General features: G+C 72.4%; 1 protein-coding gene across 1 annotated transcript; it reads left to right on the top strand.

The window, feature by feature from the left end:
• Positions 1-111: 111 nt before the first annotated feature.
• Positions 112-15,222, top strand: LOC141736753 (uncharacterized). Its single transcript, XM_074571320.1, is given in 11 exon segments — positions 112-405; positions 1,078-1,122; positions 1,242-1,281; positions 1,284-1,643; positions 2,259-2,393; positions 5,755-5,956; positions 9,696-9,834; positions 11,018-11,087; positions 12,527-12,573; positions 14,971-15,029; positions 15,179-15,222. Coding segments are annotated over 11 exon segments (1,242 nt in total). The 5' UTR covers positions 112-303; the 3' UTR covers position 15,222.
• The last annotated feature ends 2,794 nt before the right edge of the window (positions 15,223-18,016 follow it).

The raw sequence follows: 18,016 nt of genomic DNA, 5'->3' as shown, positions 1-18,016 counted from the left end.
TCGGTTCCCGGTATCCGGTCCCTGGTGTCGGTTCCCGGTATCCGGTGTCGGATCCCGATGTCGGTGCCCGGTTCCCGGTATCCGGTCCCTGGTGTCAGTTCCTGGTTCCCGGTGTCGGATCCCGATGTCGGTTCCCAGCATCCGGTTCCCGGCCTCTGGTCCCCGGTGTCGGTTCCCGGTGCCCGGTTCCCGTCTCTCCGGTGCGGCCCCGCCCCGGGCCCCGCCCGTCGCCGCCCCTCCCCGCCGCCGCCGCCGCCGCCGCCCTTTGTCCGCCGCCGCGGGCCCCGCCATGTCGCCGCGGTGATGCGCGGCGGGGCCGGCCCGGGGGCGACGGGGCCGGGGGCAACCGGGAGCCCCATGCGGGGGCCGCCGCCATGGGGCAGGTCCTGGGCTTCGCCCACTGCAGTACGCACCGGCACCGGGAACCGGGGGGGGGGCGGCGGCACCGGGAGGGGCCGGGGATGGAGGGGACCGGGGATGGGGGGGGTTACCGGGGAGGGGCCGGGGATGGGGGCACCGGGGATGGGGCACCGGGAGGGGTCGGAGATGCTGAACCGGGGGTGGAGGGGACTTGGAGGGGCCGGGAATGGGGGGCACCGGGATGGAGGGGACCGGGAGGGGCCGGCGATGGGAGGCACCGGGGATGAGGAAACCGGGATGGGGGGGTACCGGGAATGGGGAGTTGGGAGGGGGGCACCGGGGATGGAGGTACCGGGGTTTGGGGGGGTACCGGGAGGGGCCGGGGATGCTGAACCGGGGATGGGGGGGACCGGGGATGGGGAGCTGGGAGGGGGGGACAAGGAGGGGTCGGGGATGGGGGGGACCGGGATGGGGGGGGACCGGGAGTCCCGGGGGGACCGGGACAGCGGGGACGGGGCGTGTCCGGGGATGCGGTGGGGGGGGGTCTCGGGGACACGGGGGGGGGTGTTGGGGACACGAGGGGGGGAATCAGGGACACGGGGGGGGTCGAGGACACGAGGGGGGGTGTCAGGGACACGGGGGGGGGGGGGGTCGAGGACACGGGGGGGGGGGGGGGGGGGTTGTCACGACACCCCCCCCCACGTCCCCCCCCCCCAGAAGAGGCTCCATCCACGGCCTCCACCACGCCGGACTCCACGGAGGGTGAGTGGGGCCGAGCCCCCCCCATTCTGGGGCAGGGCCGGGGGGGGGGGGGGGGGGCACAGAGGTGCCTTGACCCCCCCCCCCCCCCTCCTTGACACCCCCCCCTCTTCCCCCCCAAGGTGGCAACGAGGAGTCGGACTTCCCCGAGCTGCAGGCGGCACCGGAGCCCCCCGAGGAGGAAGAGGAGGATGAAGACGGGGCGACGGCGGCGGCGGGGGGGGGACGGACACCCCGGGGACCCCCCCGGGAACTCACTTTCTCCTACATCGCCTTCGCGGGGGGTGGGGGCCCCAACGAGCCGCCGGCTCCCCGCTGTCGCCGGGACTCCCGTAGGGGACGACCCCCCCCCCACCACCGCTTGAGCTCGGGGCCCCCCCGGGGGCCGGACCCCCGTTTGGCTGCCAGGGTCCCCCCCCGGCGCCCCGAGGAGCCCCCGGCCCCCCCCGAGGGGCGGCTGGAACCGGGGGGGGCCCTGCCAGAGCTGGGGGGGTCGGAGACTGAAGAGACCCCCGTGAGCCTGGGTATGGGGGGGGGGGGCCATGGGGAGGGGGGGTGATGGAGGTCCCTGGGGGGGGGGGGGGTCAGCTCGGGGCCGTGGGGGGGTTCCCCGGGGGGGGGGGGCTGGGGACGATGGGGGGGTCGCGGGGTACCCAAGGTGGGGCTGGGGGTGATGGAGGTCCCGGGGGGGGGCAATTTGGGGTGGGGGAGGCCCGGGGGGGCAGCTCGGGGCCGTGGGGGGGGTCCCCGGGGGGGGGGGCTGGGGACGATGGGGGGGTCGCGGGGTACCCAAGGTGGGGCTGGGGGTGATGGAGGTCCCGGGGGGGGGCAATTTGGGGTGGGGGAGGCCCGGGGGGGGCAGCTCGGGGCCGTGAGGGGGTTCCCCCGGGGAGGGGGGGGCTGGGGACGATGGGGGGGTCGCGGGGTACCCAAGGTGGGGCTGGGGGTGATGGAGGTCCCGGGGGGGGGGGACGACACACACAATTTGGGGTGGGGGAGGCCCGGGTGGGGCAGCTCGGGGCCATGGGGGGGGGTCCCGAGGGGGGGGGGGGTCCCAGGGCAATGGGGGGGGGGTCCCCGTGGGGGGGTTCGGGGCCCCTCCTGACACCGCCCCCCCCCCCCCCCGATGGTCGCCGCAGCACCCACCGCCCCCCCTCCGGCCGCTCTCCCCCCCCCGCCTGTAGGGGGCGCCCCCCCGGGCCCCCCCTTCATTTCGGACCCGCCCCCGGCCCCCCCCGACCAATCACCGAGCCCGCCGGCAGCTGATGGACTGGGTGAGCGGCCAATCAGGGGCGCTGCCGGGGAGGTGGCGGGGGGGGGGGTGGAGGCGGGGGGGGTCCGGTTGCAGGTGGCTAAAAATAGGGGTGACAACTCCCCCCCCCCCAACCCCCCCAGCAGCACCCACGGGAGCCATGGAGGGCCAAGGTGGGTGCGGGGGCACCCATGGAAGGGGGGGGGGCACCCATGGGCGGCGGGGGGGGGGCGAGGTGGGGGCTCCCCCTTCCCAGCACCTGGGGCTGTCACTCGGGGTGGGGACAGCTGAGGGCTGGGGGGGGGGGGCACTGAGAGGGGGGGTTATGGAGGCTCTGGGAGCCTCGGGAGGGGTTACTGGGAGGCACTGGGAAGCACTGGGGGGGGGCTCTGGGAGCATTGGAGGGACCCTGGGGGGTTCGGGGGGCTGAGGGGGGGCCGAGGGGGGGCACTGGGGGGGTTAAAGAGGCTCTGGGAGCACGCAGGGGGCTCGGGAGGGGTTACTGGGAAGCACTGGGGGGGCTCTGGGAGCATTGGAGGGACCCTGGGGGGCTCGGGGGGGTCTGAGGGGGGGCACTGGAGTGGCTCTGGGGGCTCTGGGGGGCCGAGGGGGGGCACTGGGGGGGGCTCTGGGTTGCTGAGGGGGGGGCACTGGGCGGTTTATGGAGGCTCTGGGAGCACCCAGGGGGCTCGGGAGGGGTTACTGGGAGGCACTGGGAAGCACTGGGGGGGCTCTGGGAGCGTTAGAGGGGCCCCTGGGGGCCCTGGGGGGGCCCTGGGGGGGCCCTGGGGGGTACTGGGGGGCCGAGGGGGGGCACTGGTGGGGTTAAAGAGGCTCCGGGAGCACGCAGGGGGCTCGGGAGGGGTTATTGGGAGGCACTGGGAAGCACTGGGGGGGCTCTGGGAGCGTTAGAGGGGCCCCTGGGGGCTCGGGGGGGGCTCTGGGGGGGCCCTGGGGGGGTACTGGGGGGCCGAGGGGGGGCACTGGGGGGGTTAAAGAGGCTCTGGGAGCACGCAGGGGGCTCGGGAGGGGTTACTGGGAAGCACTGGGGGGGCTCTGGGAGCATTGGAGGGACCCTGGGGGGCTCGGGAGGGGCTGAGGGGGGCACTGGAGTGGCTCTGGGGGCTCTGGGGGGCCGAGGGGGGGCACTGGGGGGGCTCTGGGTTGCTGAGGGGGGGGCACTGGGTGGGTTATGGAGGCTCTGGGAGCACCCAGTGGGGCTCGGGAGGGGTTACTGGGAGGCACTGGGAAGCACTGGGGGGGGCTCTGGGAGCATTGGAGGGACCCCGGGGGGTTCGGAGGGCTGAGGGGGGGCTCTGGGGGGGGCACTGGGGGGGTTGAGGGGGGGCACTGGAGGGGTTAAAGAGGCTCTGGGAGCACACAGTGGGGCTCGGGAGGGGTTACTGGGAGGCACTGGGAAGCACTGGGGGGGCTCTGGGAGCGTTAGAGGGGCCCCTGGGGGCTCGGGGGGGGCGCTGGGGGGGGTACTGGGGGGCCGAGGGGGGCACTGGGGGGCTTAAAGAGGCTCTGGGAGCACCCAGTGGGGCTCGGGAGGGGTTACTGGGAGGCACTGGGAAGCACTGGGGGGGCTCTGTGAGCATTAGACTGGGGGCTCTGGGGGGGCTCTGGGGGGGTACTGGGGGGCCGAGGGGGGGCACTGGAGGGGTTATGGAGGCTCTGGGAGCACCCAGGGAGCTCGGGAGGGGTTACTGGGAGGCACTGGGAAGCACTGGGGGGGTTCTGGGGGCATTGGAGGGGCCCTGGGGGGCTCTGGGGGGGCTCGAGGGGGGCACTGGGTAGCACTGGGGTGGCATTGCGGTGGCACTGGGATGAACTGGGTGGCACTGGGGGCTGTGTGGTGGCACTGGGGTGGCATTGCAGTGGCACTGGGATGAACTGGGTGACACTGGGGGCTGTGTGGGTGGCAGCAGGGAGGCACTGGGTGACACTGGGGGCTGTGGGGTGGCACTGGGATGAACTGGGTGGCACTGGGGGCTGTGTGGGTGGCAGCAGGGTGGCACTGGGGGCTGTGGGGTGGCACTGGGATGAACTGGGTGGCACTGGGGGCTGTGTGGGTGGCAGCAGGGAGGCACTGGGTGGCACTGGGGGCTGTGGGGTGGCACTGGGATGAACTGGGTGGCACTGGGGGCTGTGGGGTGTCACTGGGGTGGCATTGCAGCGGCACTGGGATGAACTGGGTGGCACTGGGGGCTGTGTGGGTGGCAGTAGGGTGGCACTGGGTGGCACTGGGGGCTGTGGGGTGGCACTGGGATGAACTGGGTGGCACTGGGGGCTGTGTGGGTGGCAGCAGGGTGGCACTGGGGGCTGTGGGGTGGCACTGGGATGAACTGGGATGAACTGGGTGGCACTGGGGGCTGTGTGGGTGGCAGCAGGGTGGCACTGAGTGGCACTGAGGGCTGTGGGGTGGCACTGGGATGAACTGGGTGGCACTGGGGGCTGTGGGGTGTCACTGGGGTGGTGTTGCAGCGGCACTGGGATGAACTGGGTGGCACTGGGGGCTGTGTGGGTGGCAGCAGGGTGGCACTGGGGGCTGTGGGGTGGCACTGGGATGAACTGGGATGAACTGGGTGGCACTGGGGGCTGTGTGGGTGGCAGCAGGGTGGCACTGGGGGCTGTGGGGTGGCAGTAGGGTGGCACTGGGTGGCACTGGGGGCTGTGGGGTGGCACTGGGATGAACTGGGTGGCACTGGGTGGCACTGGGGGCTGTGGGGTGGCACTGGGATGAACTGGGTGGCACTGGTGGCTGTGGGGTGTCACCGGGCTGGCGTTGCAGCGGCACTGGGATGAACTGGGTGGCACTGGGGGCTGTGTGGGTGGCAGCAGGGTGGCACTGGGGGCTGTGGGGTGGCACTGGGATGAACTGGGTGGCACTGGGGGCTGTGGGGTGTCACCGGGCTGGCGTTGCAGCGGCACTGGGATGAACTGGGTGGCACTGGGGGCTGTGGGGTGTCACTGGGGTGGCATTGCAGTGGCACTGGGGGCTGTGTGGGTGGCAGTAGGGTGGCACTGGGTGGCACTGAGGGCTGTGGGGTGGCACTGGGATGAACTGGGTGGCACTGGGGGCTGTGGGGTGTCACTGGGGTGGCGTTGCAGCGGCACTGGGATGAACTGGGTGGCACTGGGGGCTGTGTGGGTGGCAGCAGGGTGGCACTGGGGGCTGTGGGGTGGCACTGGGATGAACTGGGATGAACTGGGTGGCACTGGGGGCTGTGTGGGTGGCAGCAGGGTGGCACTGGGGGCTGTGGGGTGGCACTGGGATGAACTGGGTGGCACTGGGGGCTGTGGGGTGTCACCGGGCTGGCGTTGCAGCGGCACTGGGATGAACTGGGTGGCACTGGGGTGGCACTGGGTGTCCCCCGCAGTGCGGGAGCTGCTGTACTGGCGGGCGCCGGGGCGCTCGGCGCTGGCGCTGGGGGTGGCACTGGCCACCCTGGGGTGCCTGGGCCGCTTCAGCGCCGTCAGCGTGGGCGCCTACGGGGCGCTGGCCGTGCTGGCCGTCACCCTGCCCCTGCGCCTGCACCGCGCCGCCCTGCGCGCCCTGCGCCCCCCGGCCCCCCCCGCCCGGTGAGTCACCTCCCCCCCGCCGCCTCCGGCACCCCGAGGGGGGGCCGCGACGTCCCTGTCCCCTCGCCCTGGGTGGCCCCCATGTCCCTGGGAGGTGGCCCTGCCATCCCTGTCCCCAGGGGGTGGCCGTGACGTCCCTGTCCCCTCGCCCTGGGTGGCCCCCATGGCCCTGGGAGGTGGCCCTGCCATCCCTGTCCCCATGGGGTGGCCGCGATGTCCCTGTCCCCTCGCCCTGGGTGGCCCTGATGTCCCTGGGAGGTGGCCCTGCCATCCCTGTCCCCATGGGGTGGCCGCGACGTCCCTGTCCCCTCACCCTGGGTGGCACCAATGGCCCTGTCCCCATGGTGTGGGGTGGCCGTGATGTTCCTGTCCCCATGGGGTGGCTGTGACATCCCTGTCCCCTCGCCCTGGGTGGCCCCCATGTCCCCGGGAGGTGGCCCTGCCATCCCTGTCCCCAGGGGGTGGCCGCGATGTCCCTGTCCCCTCGCCCTGGGTGGCACCGATGGCCCTGTCGCCATGGCATGGGGTGGCCATGATGTCCCTGGCCCTGTGGGATGGCTCTGATGTCCCTGTCCCCTCGCCCTGGGTGGCACCGATGGCCCTGTCCCCATGTCCCTGGGAGGTGGCCCTGCCATCCCTGTCCCCATGGGGTGGCCGCGATGTCCCTGTCCCCTTGCCCTGGGTGTCCCCCATGTCCCTGGGAGGTGGCCCTGCCATCCCTGTCCCCATGGGGTGGCCGTGACGTCCCTGTCCCCTCGCCCTGGGTGGCCCCCATGGCCCCGGGAGGTGGCCCTGCCATCCCTGTCCCCATGGGGTGGCCACGACGTCCCTGTCCCCTCACCCTGGGTGGCACCAATGGCCCTGTCCCCATGGTGTGGGGTGGCCGTGATGTCCCTTTCCCCATGGGGTGGCTGTGACATCCCTGTCCCCTCACCCTGGGTGGCCCCGATGTCCCTGTCCCCATGGCGTGGGGTGGCCATGATGTCCCTGTCCCCTCACCCTGGCTGGCACCAATGGCCCTGTCCCCATGGCATGGGGTGGCCATGATGTCCCTGTCCCCTCGCCCTGGGTGGCCCTGATGTCCCTGGGAGGTGGCCCTGCCATCCCTGTCCCCATGGGGTGGCCGTGACGTCCCTGTCCCCTCGCCCTGGGTGGCACCGATGGCCCTGTCCCCATGGTGTGGGGTGGCCATGACATCCCTGTCCCTGTGGGGTGGCTCTGATGTCCCTGTCCCCATGGGGTGGCCGTGACGTCCCTGTCCCCTCGCCCTGGGTGGCCCCCATGGCCCCGGGAGGTGACCCTGCCATCCCTGTCCCCATGGGGTGGCCGTGACGTCCCTGTCCCCTCGCCCTGGGTGGCCCCCATGGCCCCGGGAGGTGGCCCTGCCATCCCTGTCCCCATGGGGTGGCCATGACATCCCTGTCCCCTCGCCCTGGGTGGCCCCCATGTCCCTGGGAGGTGGCCCTGCCATCCCTGTCCCCATGGGGTGGCCATGATGTCCCTGTCCCCTCACCCTGGGTGGCCCCCATGTCCCCGGGAGGTGGCCCTGCCATCCCTGTCCCCATGGGGTGGCCGTGACGTCCCTGTCCCCTCACCCTGGGTGGCCCTCATGTCCCTGGGAGGTGGCCCTGCCATCCCTGTCCCCATGGGGTGGCCACGATGTCCCTGTCTCCTCGCCCTGAGTGGCACCGATGGCCCTGTCACCATGGCATGGGGTGGCCATGATGTCCCTGTGGGATGGCTCTGATGTCCCTGTCCCCTCGCCTTGGGTGGCCCCAATGTCCCTGTCCCCATGGCGTGGGGTGGCCGTGATGTCCCTTTCCCCATGGGGTGGCTGTGACATCCCTGTCCCCTCGCCCTGGGTGGCCCCGATGTCCCTGTCCCCATGGCGTGGGGTGGCCATGATGTCCCTGTCCCCTCACCCTGGCTGGCACCAATGGCCCTGTCCCCATGGCATGGGGTGGCCCTGCCATCCCCGTCCCCATGGGGTGGCCGTGACGTCCCTGTCCCCTCGCCCTGGGTGGCCCCCATGTCCCCGGGAGGTGGCCCTGCCATCCCTGTCCCCATGGGGTGGCCGTGACGTCCCTGTCCCCTCGCCCTGGGTGGCCCCCATGGCCCCGGGAGGTGGCCCTGCCATCCCTGTCCCCATGGGGTGGCCACGACGTCCCTGTCCCCTCACCCTGGGTGGCACCAATGGCCCTGTCCCCATGGTGTGGGGTGGCCGTGATGTCCCTTTCCCCATGGGGTGGCTGTGACATCCCTGTCCCCTCACCCTGGGTGGCCCCGATGTCCCTGTCCCCATGGCGTGGGGTGGCCATGATGTCCCTGTCCCCTCACCCTGGCTGGCACCAATGGCCCTGTCCCCATGGCATGGGGTGGCCATGATGTCCCTGTCCCCTCGCCCTGGGTGGCCCTGATGTCCCTGGGAGGTGGCCCTGCCATCCCTGTCCCCATGGGGTGGCCGTGACGTCCCTGTCCCCTCGCCCTGGGTGGCACCGATGGCCCTGTCCCCATGGTGTGGGGTGGCCATGACATCCCTGTCCCTGTGGGGTGGCTCTGATGTCCCTGTCCCCATGGGGTGGCCGTGACGTCCCTGTCCCCTCGCCCTGGGTGGCCCCCATGGCCCCGGGAGGTGACCCTGCCATCCCTGTCCCCATGGGGTGGCCGTGACGTCCCTGTCCCCTCGCCCTGGGTGGCCCCCATGTCCCCGGGAGGTGGCCCTGCCATCCCTGTCCCCATGGGGTGGCCGTGACATCCCTGTCCCCTCGCCCTGGGTGGCCCCCATGTCCCCGGGAGGTGGCCCTGCCATCCCTGTCCCCATGGGGTGGCCGTGACATCCCTGTCCCCTCGCCCTGGGTGGCCCCCATGTCCCCAGGAGGTGGCCCTGCCATCCCTGTCCCCATGGGGTGGCCGTGACATCCCTGTCCCCTCACCCTGGGTGGCACCAATGGCCCTGTCCCCATGGTGTGGGGTGGCCGTGATGTCCCTTTCCCCATGGGGTGGCTGTGACATCCCTGTCCCCTCACCCTGGGTGGCCCCGATGTCCCTGTCCCCATGGCGTGGGGTGGCCATGATGTCCCTGTCCCCTCACCCTGGCTGGCACCAATGGCCCTGTCCCCATGGCATGGGGTGGCCATGATGTCCCTGTCCCCTCGCCCTGGGTGGCCCTGATGTCCCTGGGAGGTGGCCCTGCCATCCCTGTCCCCATGGGGTGGCCGTGACGTCCCTGTCCCCTCGCCCTGGGTGGCACCGATGGCCCTGTCGCCATGGCATGGGGTGGCCATGATGTCCCTGTCCCTGTGGGATGGCTCTGATGTCCCTGTCCCCTCACCTTGGGTGGCCCCAATGTCCCTGTCCCCATGGCGTGGGGTGGCCATGATGTCCCTTTCCCCATGGGGTGGCCGTGACATCCCTGTCCCCTTGCCCTGGGTGGCCCCGATGTCCCTGTCCCCATGGCGTGGGGTGGCCATGATGTCCCTGTCCCCTCACCCTGGCTGGCACCAATGGCCCTGTCCCCATGGCATGGGGTGGCCCTGCCATCCCTGTCCCCATGGGGTGGCCGTGACGACCCTGTCCCCTTGCCCTGGGTGGCCCCCATGTCCCTGGGAGGTGGCCCTGATGTCCCTGTCCCCATGGGGTGGCCCTGATGTCCCTGTCCCCATGGGCTGGCCCTGCCACCCCGCTGCGGTCCCCGTCCCCCCCCGTCCCCAGCCCTGTCCCTGTCCCCGTCCCCGCGCAGGGCGCCGCCGGAGGGGCCCGTGGGGCTGAGCCCCGAGGAGCAGCAGCGCTGGGCCCGGCGCCTGGCTCGTCACCTGGCCGCCGCCACCCGCACCCTCGCCCGCCTCTTCCTCGTCCACAGCCTCCCCGAGTCCCTCAAGGTGACCGTCACCCCCCGGGGGGGACACCCCGGGTATGGGGACGCCGGGGGCAGGGGGGCAACTGGGGATGTTGGGGGCGTGGGGGACGCTGGGGATTCTGGGGACGTGGGGGACGTGGGGACACTGGGGATGCTGGGGACATGGGGGGCATGGGGACGCTGGGGACATGGGGACACCCAGGGTATTGGGACACGGGGGACATGGGGGACACAGGGGACATGGAAGACACAGGGGGCATGGGGGGCAGTGGGGACATGGGGGACATGGGGACGCTGGGGGCATGGGGGACATGGGGACACTAGGGATGCTGGCAGCATGGGGGGCATGGGGGACGCTGGGGACGCTGGGGACGCTGGGGACGCTGGGGACATGGGGGGCATGGGGACACTGGGGATGCTGGCGACATGGGGGGCATGGGGGACACTGGGGACGCTGGGGACATGGGGACGCTGGGGACACTGGGGACGCTGGCGACATGAGGGCCATGGGGGACATGGGGATGCTGGGGACATGGGGGACATGGGGGGCATGGGGACACTGGGGATGCTGGGGACATGGGGACACTGGGGACACCCAGGGTATTGGGACACTGGGGACACGGGGGACATGGAAGACACAGGGGGCATGGGGGGCAGTGGGGACATGGGGGGCATGGGGACGCTGGGGACATGGGGGGCATGGGGACACACAGGGTATGGGGACACTGGGGGCACGGGGGACATGGAAGACACTGGGGACACGGAGGACATGGGGGGCATGGGGACAGCGGGGCCAGGGGGACACTGGGGACACCCCGGGTGTGGGGACTCTGGGGGCAGGGGGGCACTGGGGACGCTGGGGACACGGGGGCATGAGGGACATGGGGGACAGTGGGGGCGTGGGGGGCACGGGGACACGGCGGGCATGAGGACACCGGGGACACTGAGGGTTTGGGGGACATGGGGACACTGGGGGCATGGGGACACCGAGGGTATGGGGACACGGGGGACACTGGTGGCACAGGGACGCCGGGGCACGGGGGTAGAGGGGACAGAGAGGGACAGGGGGACGTGGGGTGCCGGGGGGTTCCGAGGACACCGGTGGCATTGGGGGAGGGGGGGGGGGGGACACGGGACACGTCACGACACCCGCGGGTGACGGTGGTGACGACGAGGGTGACGGTGACACCGGGCCGTGGCCGCAGTTCGCCTTTTTCTTCTACCTGCTGACCTACGTGGGGGCCGTCTGCAACGGGCTGACGCTGCTGGGAGCGGGTACGGCGTGGGGACGGGGACACCGGGGGACGGGGACACCGGGGGGACACCGGGGGGACACCAGGGGGACGGGGACACCGGGGGACGGGGACACCGGGGGGACACCAGGGGGACGGGGACACCGGGGGACGGGGACACCGGGGGGACACGGGAGGGGGACAGGGTGTGGGCGCGGGAGGCAAAGGGCACGGGGTGGGGAGGTGGCGTGGGGACATGGGACAGGGGATGTGTCACGGGGACGGGGACACGGGATGGGGGACAGGGACGAGGGACAGAGGATGGGGGACAGGGGATGTGGCATCAGGACAGGGGATGGGGGACAGGGACGAGGGACAGAGGATGGGGGGCAGGGGATGTGGCATCAGGACAGGGGAGGTGGCATGGGGACATGGGACAGGGGATGTGGCACGGGGACAGGGACACGGGATGGGGGACAGGGACAGGGGACAGAGGATGGGGGACAGGGGATGTGGCACAGGGACGGGGACACGGGACAGGGGACGTGGCACGGGGACATGGGACAGGGGATATGGCATCAGGACAGGGGATGTGGCACAGGGACAGGGACACGGGATGGGGGACAGGGACAGGGGATGGGGAACGGGACAGGGACAGGGGACAGGGGATGTGGCATGGGGACAGGGACACGGGACAGCGGATGGGGGACAGGGGATGTGGCACGGGGACGGGGACACGGGATAGGGGACAGGGGAGGTGGCATGGGGACATGGGACAGGGGATATGGCATCAGGACAGGGGAGGTGGCACGGGGACAGGGACGCGGGATGGGGGACAGCGACATGGGACAGAGGATGGGGGACAGGGGATGTGGCACGGGGACGGGGACACGGGATAGGGGACAGGGGAGGTGGCATGGGGACATGGGACAGTGGATATGGCATCAGGACAGGGGATGTGGCACGGGGACGGGGACACGGGATGGGGGACAGGGACAGGGGACAGAGAATGGGGGACAGGGGATGTGGCAGGGGGACGGGGACAAGGGATGGGGGACAGGGACACAGGACAGGGGATGTGGCATGGGGACAGGGACACGGGACAGGGGACAGCGGATGGGGGACAGGGACACGGGAGAGGGCTGGGATACAAGGGACACCGGATGGGGACAGGGCCATGGATGGACATGGGGACGGGGACACGGGATGGGGACAGGGACGGGGCACGGGGACCGAGCAGAGGGGATGGGGACAAGGGACAGCGTGGGGCCTGGGGACAGGCAGGGGGACACTGGCCCGCACGGGGACAGGGTGCAGCTATGGCTGGGGGACAAGGGGACCGGCGTAGGGGACAGGGGGGTGGCACAGGCATGGGGACACCAGGGGGACAGAGCCTGGGGACAGCCTGGGGTATGGCCCGGGGACAGGAGGGGACAGAGGAGGGGACACGGGACGTGGGGTGACGTGGGACTCCCCGTCCAGGCGTCATCTGTGCGTTCACCTTCCCCGTGCTCTACCGGCACCACCAGGTACGGGGACGGCGGGGACATGGGGGACACCGGGGGGGACACTGGGGGACACGTGGCTGGAGAGGGTTGGGGACACCGGGGGGACACTGGGGACATGGGGGCTGGAGAGGGCTGGAGGGACACAGGGGCTGGAGAGGGTTGGGGACACCGGGGGGACACTGGGGACATGGGGGGACACAGGGGTTGGAGAGGGTTTGGGACATGGGGGCACACGGGGGACATGGCGGCTGGAGAGGGTTGGGGACACTGGGGGACACTGGGGGGACACAGGGGCTGGAGAGGGTTGGGGACACCAGGGGACACAGGGGGACATGGGGGGACACAGGGGCTGGAGAGGGTTGGGGACACCAGGGGACACAGGGGGACATGGGGGGACACAGGGGTTGGAGAGGGTTGGGGACACCGGGGGACACAGGGGGACATGGGGGGACACAGGGGCTGGAGAGGGTTGGGGACATGGGGGGGACATTGGGGACACGGGGGGACACAGGGGCTGGAGAGGGTTGGGGACATGGGGGGGACACTGGGGACATGGGGGGACACAGGGGCTGGAGAGGGTTGGGGACACAGGGGGGACACTGGGGACATGGGGGGACACGGGGGCTGGAGAGGGTTGGGGACATGGGGAGACACTGGGGACACAGGGGTTGGAGAGGGTTGGGGACACCGGGGGACACAGGGGGACATGGGGGGACACAGGGGTTGGAGAGGGTTGGGGACACCGGGGGACACAGGGGGACATGGGGGGACACAGGGGTTGGAGAGGGTTGGGGACACCGGGGGACACAGGGGGACATGGGGGGACACAGGGGCTGGAGAGGGTTGGGGACATGGGGGGGACATTTGGGACATGGGGGGACACAGGGGCTGGAGAGGGTTGGGGACACCGGGGGACACTGGGGACATGGGGGGACACAGGGGCTGGAGAGGGTTGGGGACACCGGGGGACACAGGGGGACATGGGGGGACACAGGGGTTGGAGAGGGTTGGGGACACTGGGGGGACACTGGGGACATGGGGGGACACGGGGGCTGGAGAGGGTTGGGGACATGGGGAGACACTGGGGACACAGGGGCTGGAGAGGGTTGGGGACACCGGGGGACACAGGGGGACATGGGGGGACACAGGGGCTGGAGAGGGTTGGGGACAGCGGGGGACACAGGGGGACATGGGGGGACACAGGGGCTGGAGAAGGTTGGGGACACCGGGGGACACAGGGGGACATGGGGGGACACAGGGGCTGGAGAGGGTTGGGGACAGCGGGGGACACTGGGGACATGGGGGGACACAGGGGCTGGAGAGGGTTGGGGACATGGGGGCACACTGGGGACACGGCGGCTGGAGAGGGTTGGGGACACCAGGGGACACAGGGGGACATGGGGGGACACAGGGGTTGGAGAGGGTTGGGGACACCGGGGGACACAGGGGGACATGGGGGGACACGGGGGCTGGAGAGGGTTGGGGACACCAGGGGACACAGGGGGACATGGGGGGACACAGGGGTTGGAGAGGGTTGGGGACACCGGGGGACACAGGGGGACATGGGGGGACACAGGGGCTGGAGAGGGTTGGGGACATGGGGGGGACATTTGGGACATGGGGGGACACAGGGGCTGGAGAGGGTTGGGGACACCGGGGGACACTGGGGACATGGGGGGACACAGGGGCTGGAGAGGGTTGGGGACACCGGGGGACACAGGGGGACATGGGGGGACACAGGGGTTGGAGAGGGTTGGGGACATGGGGGGACACTGGGGACGTGGGGGGACACAGGGGTTGGAGAGGGTTGGGGACACCAGGGGGACACTGGGGACATGGGGGGACACGGGGGCTGGAGAGGGTTGGGGACACTGGGGACATGGGGGGACACAGGGGCTGGAGAGGGTTGGGGACATGGGGGGGACACTGGGGACACGGGGGGACACAGGGGCTGGAGAGGGTTGGGGACATGGGGAGACACTGGGGACACAGGGGCTGGAGAGGGTTGGGGACACCGGGGGACACAGGGGGACATGGGGGGACACAGGGGCTGGAGAGGGTTGGGGACACCGGGGGACACAGGGGGACATGGGGGGACACGGGGGCTGGAGAGGGTTGGGGACACTGGGGACATGGGGGGACACAGGGGCTGGAGAGGGTTGGGGACATGGGGGGGACACTGGGGACACGGGGGGACACAGGGGCTGGAGAGGGTTGGGGACACCGGGGGACACAGGGGACATGGGGGGGACACAGGGGTTGGGGACACCAGGGGACACAGGGGGGACACGGGGGGACACGGGGGGACACGGGGGGACTGGAGAGACCTGGGGCCATTGAGGGGACACGGAGAGGGCCCAAGTGTCCCCCTCCGCCCCCCCCCCCCATGTCCCCGATGTCCCCTGTCCCCCCCCCCAGGCCCAGATCGACCAGTACGTGAGTCTGGTGAGGAACCACCTGAGCCACCTCCGAGCCAGGTGAGGGTGTCCCCCCCCCCCCCCGACACCCCCCCCCCACCATGGGGACACCCCCCCCGCCATGGGGGACACCCCCCCCCCCCCGCCATGGGGACCTTGGGGGTGTCCCCGGGGTGTCCCCAACCCCCCCCCCCCCCCTCTGTCCCCAGGATCCGGGCCAAGCTCCCAAGTGCCAAAGCCAAGCCGCAGTGACCCCCCCCCCCCCGCCCCCCCCCGCGTGTCCCCCCCACGAGGTGACAATTTTTTTTTTGCGGGGGGGGGGTGGGGGGTGACAGGGGTGTCCCCCCCCCCCCCCCGTCCCTCCCACCCTGCGTGTGTGGGGGAGGTGTCACTCGGGGGAGGGGGGGGGGGGGGGGGTCGTGTCCCCCCCCCTCCGCCCCCCGTGTCCTATCCCCCTCCCTCCCCCCCCCCCGCCCCCCCCCTTTGTGCGTGGGGGGGGGGTCACACTTTAATAAAAACTCTTGTGACAGCCCGGCTTGATCGGGGGGGGGGGGGGGGACACAGAGGGGGACATGGGGGGCGACACGGGGGGACACGGTGGGGGGGGGAGATGGGGGGACGCAGGGTGCCATGGGGGGGGCACGGGGAGGGACAGGGGGACACGGGGGGGGCACGGGGAGGCACAAGGGACACGGGGGGGGGGACAGGGTGACACGGGGGGGGCACGGGGAGGCACAAGGGACACGGGGGGGGGACACAGGGTGCCATGGGGGGGGCACGGGGAGGCACAAGGGACACGGGGGGGGACAGGGGGACACGGGGGGGGCACGGGGAGGCACAAGGGACACGGGGGGGGGACACAGGGTGCCATGGGGGGGCACGGGGAGGCACAAGGGACACGGGGGGAGACAGGGGGACACGGGGGGGGGACACAGGGTGACACGGGAGGGGCACGGGGAGGCACAAGGGACACGGGGGGGGACAGGGTGACACGGGGGGGGGACACAGGGTGCCATGGGGGGCCACGGGGAGGCACAAGGGACACGGGGGGGGACAGGGTGACACGGGGGGGGGACACAGGGTGCCATGGGGGGGCACGGGGAGGCACAAGGGACACGGGGGGGGGACAGGGTGACACGGGGGGGGGACACAGGGTGCCATGGGGGGGGCACGGGGAGGCACAAGGGACACGGGGGGGAGACAGGGTGACACGGGGGGGGGACAGGGTGCCGGGGGGGGCACGGGGAGGCAGAAGGGACACGGGGGGGGGGACACAGGGTGCCATGGGGGGGGCACGGGGAGGCACAAGGGACACGGGGGGGGGACACAGGGTGCCATGGGGGGGCACGGGGAGGCACAAGGGACACGGGGGGGGACAGGGGGACACGGGGGGGGGGACACAGGGTGCCATGGGGGGGGCACGGGGAGGCACAAGGGACACGGGGGGGGGACAGGGTGACACGGGGGGGACACAGGGTGCCATGGGGGGGGCACGGGGAGGCACGAGGGACACGGGGGGGGACAGGGGGACACGGGGGGGGGGACACAGGGTGCCGGGGGGGGCACGGGGAGGCACAAGGGACACGGGGGGGGACAGGGGGACACGGGGGGGGACACAGGGTGACACGGGGGGGGCACGGGGAGGCACAAGGGACACGGGGGGGGGACAGGGTGACACGGGGGGGGCACGGGGAGGCACAAGGGACACGGGGGACACGGGGGGACACGAGTGGACCCGGGGGGGGGGCACTGGGTCTCCCTTGTCCCCCCCTTGTGCTCCCCGTGTCCCCCCGTGTCCCCTCCCGCACCGCCAAACGCGCGGGAACGCGGCGGCGCAGACCACGCCCCCTCACCGCCATGGCCACGCCCCCCTCCGCTCTGGCCACGCCCCCTCCCTGCCCCCTGGCCACGCCCCCCCCTCCCCTCCCGCCCCGTTGCCAAGGGCACGGCGGTTGCCGCGCGACGTAAACAAAGGACGCCGGACGTGGTGACGTCAGGGGCATGGAACGCCGTCGCCGGGGCGACACGCGCCGTGTTTACTCCGGCCGCGCGCGGCGGCACGTGGGGACGGGACGGGGGAAACACCTCGGGGGGGGGGGGGGGGAGGGGGGGAAACACCGGGGGGGGACACACAGCGGGGGGGGGGGATCCCCCGGGGGGGACACCGCGGGGGGGACACCGGGACCGGGGGACACCGCGGGGGGGAGACACCAGGAGGGGACACCAGGGAGGGGGGAGACCGGGACGGGACACCAGAGAGGGGGGACACGCCAGGAGGGGACACCGGGACCGGGACGCCGGGAGGGGACACCAGGGAGGGGGGACAACGGGGGGGGACACCGTGGGGGGGAGACACCGGGAGGGGGGACACCGGGACGGGACACCAGAGAGGGGGGACACGCCAGGAGGGGACACCGGGACCGGGACGCCGGGAGGGGACACCAGGGAGGGGGCACAACGTGGGGGGACACCGTGGGGGGGAGACACCGGGAGGGGACACCAGGGAGGGGGGACCCCGGGACCGGGAGACACCGGGAGGGGACACCAGGGAGGGGGGACCCCGGGACCGGGGGACACCGGGGAGGGGGGACACAGGGACCGGGGGACACCGACACCGGGGGACACCGCGACCGGGGGTGGGGGACACCGGGAAGAGCCCGGTCGGGGCACCGGGACCCCCGGACACTGTGGGGGGGGACACAGGGACCGGAGGGCACCGGGACCGGGACACCGGGGAGGGCGGGCACCAGGAGGGGACACAGGGACCGGGGGGACACCGGGGAGGGGGGCCAGCGGGAGGGGACACACAGAGACCGGGGGTGGGGGACACTGGGGGGAGCCCGGTGGGGACACCGGGGACCGAGACACCGGGAACAACCGGAGCTGCGACCCCCCCTTACCCCCCCCGGCCCCGCCCCCCCGAGCTGGGGGCGGGGCATGAATGAATGACGGGGGGGGGGGAATGAATGAATGAATGAATGAATGAATGAATGAATCAATGAGTGAATGAATGAAGGGGCGTGGGAACTGCCCCCCCAACCGCCCCC

This window comes from Larus michahellis, unplaced genomic scaffold (assembly GCF_964199755.1).
Source record: "Larus michahellis unplaced genomic scaffold, bLarMic1.1 SCAFFOLD_393, whole genome shotgun sequence".
Lineage (NCBI taxonomy): Eukaryota > Metazoa > Chordata > Aves > Charadriiformes > Laridae > Larus > Larus michahellis.
The sequence above is the reverse complement of the archived record's forward strand: the minus strand, read 5'-3'. Positions and strand labels throughout refer to the sequence as shown.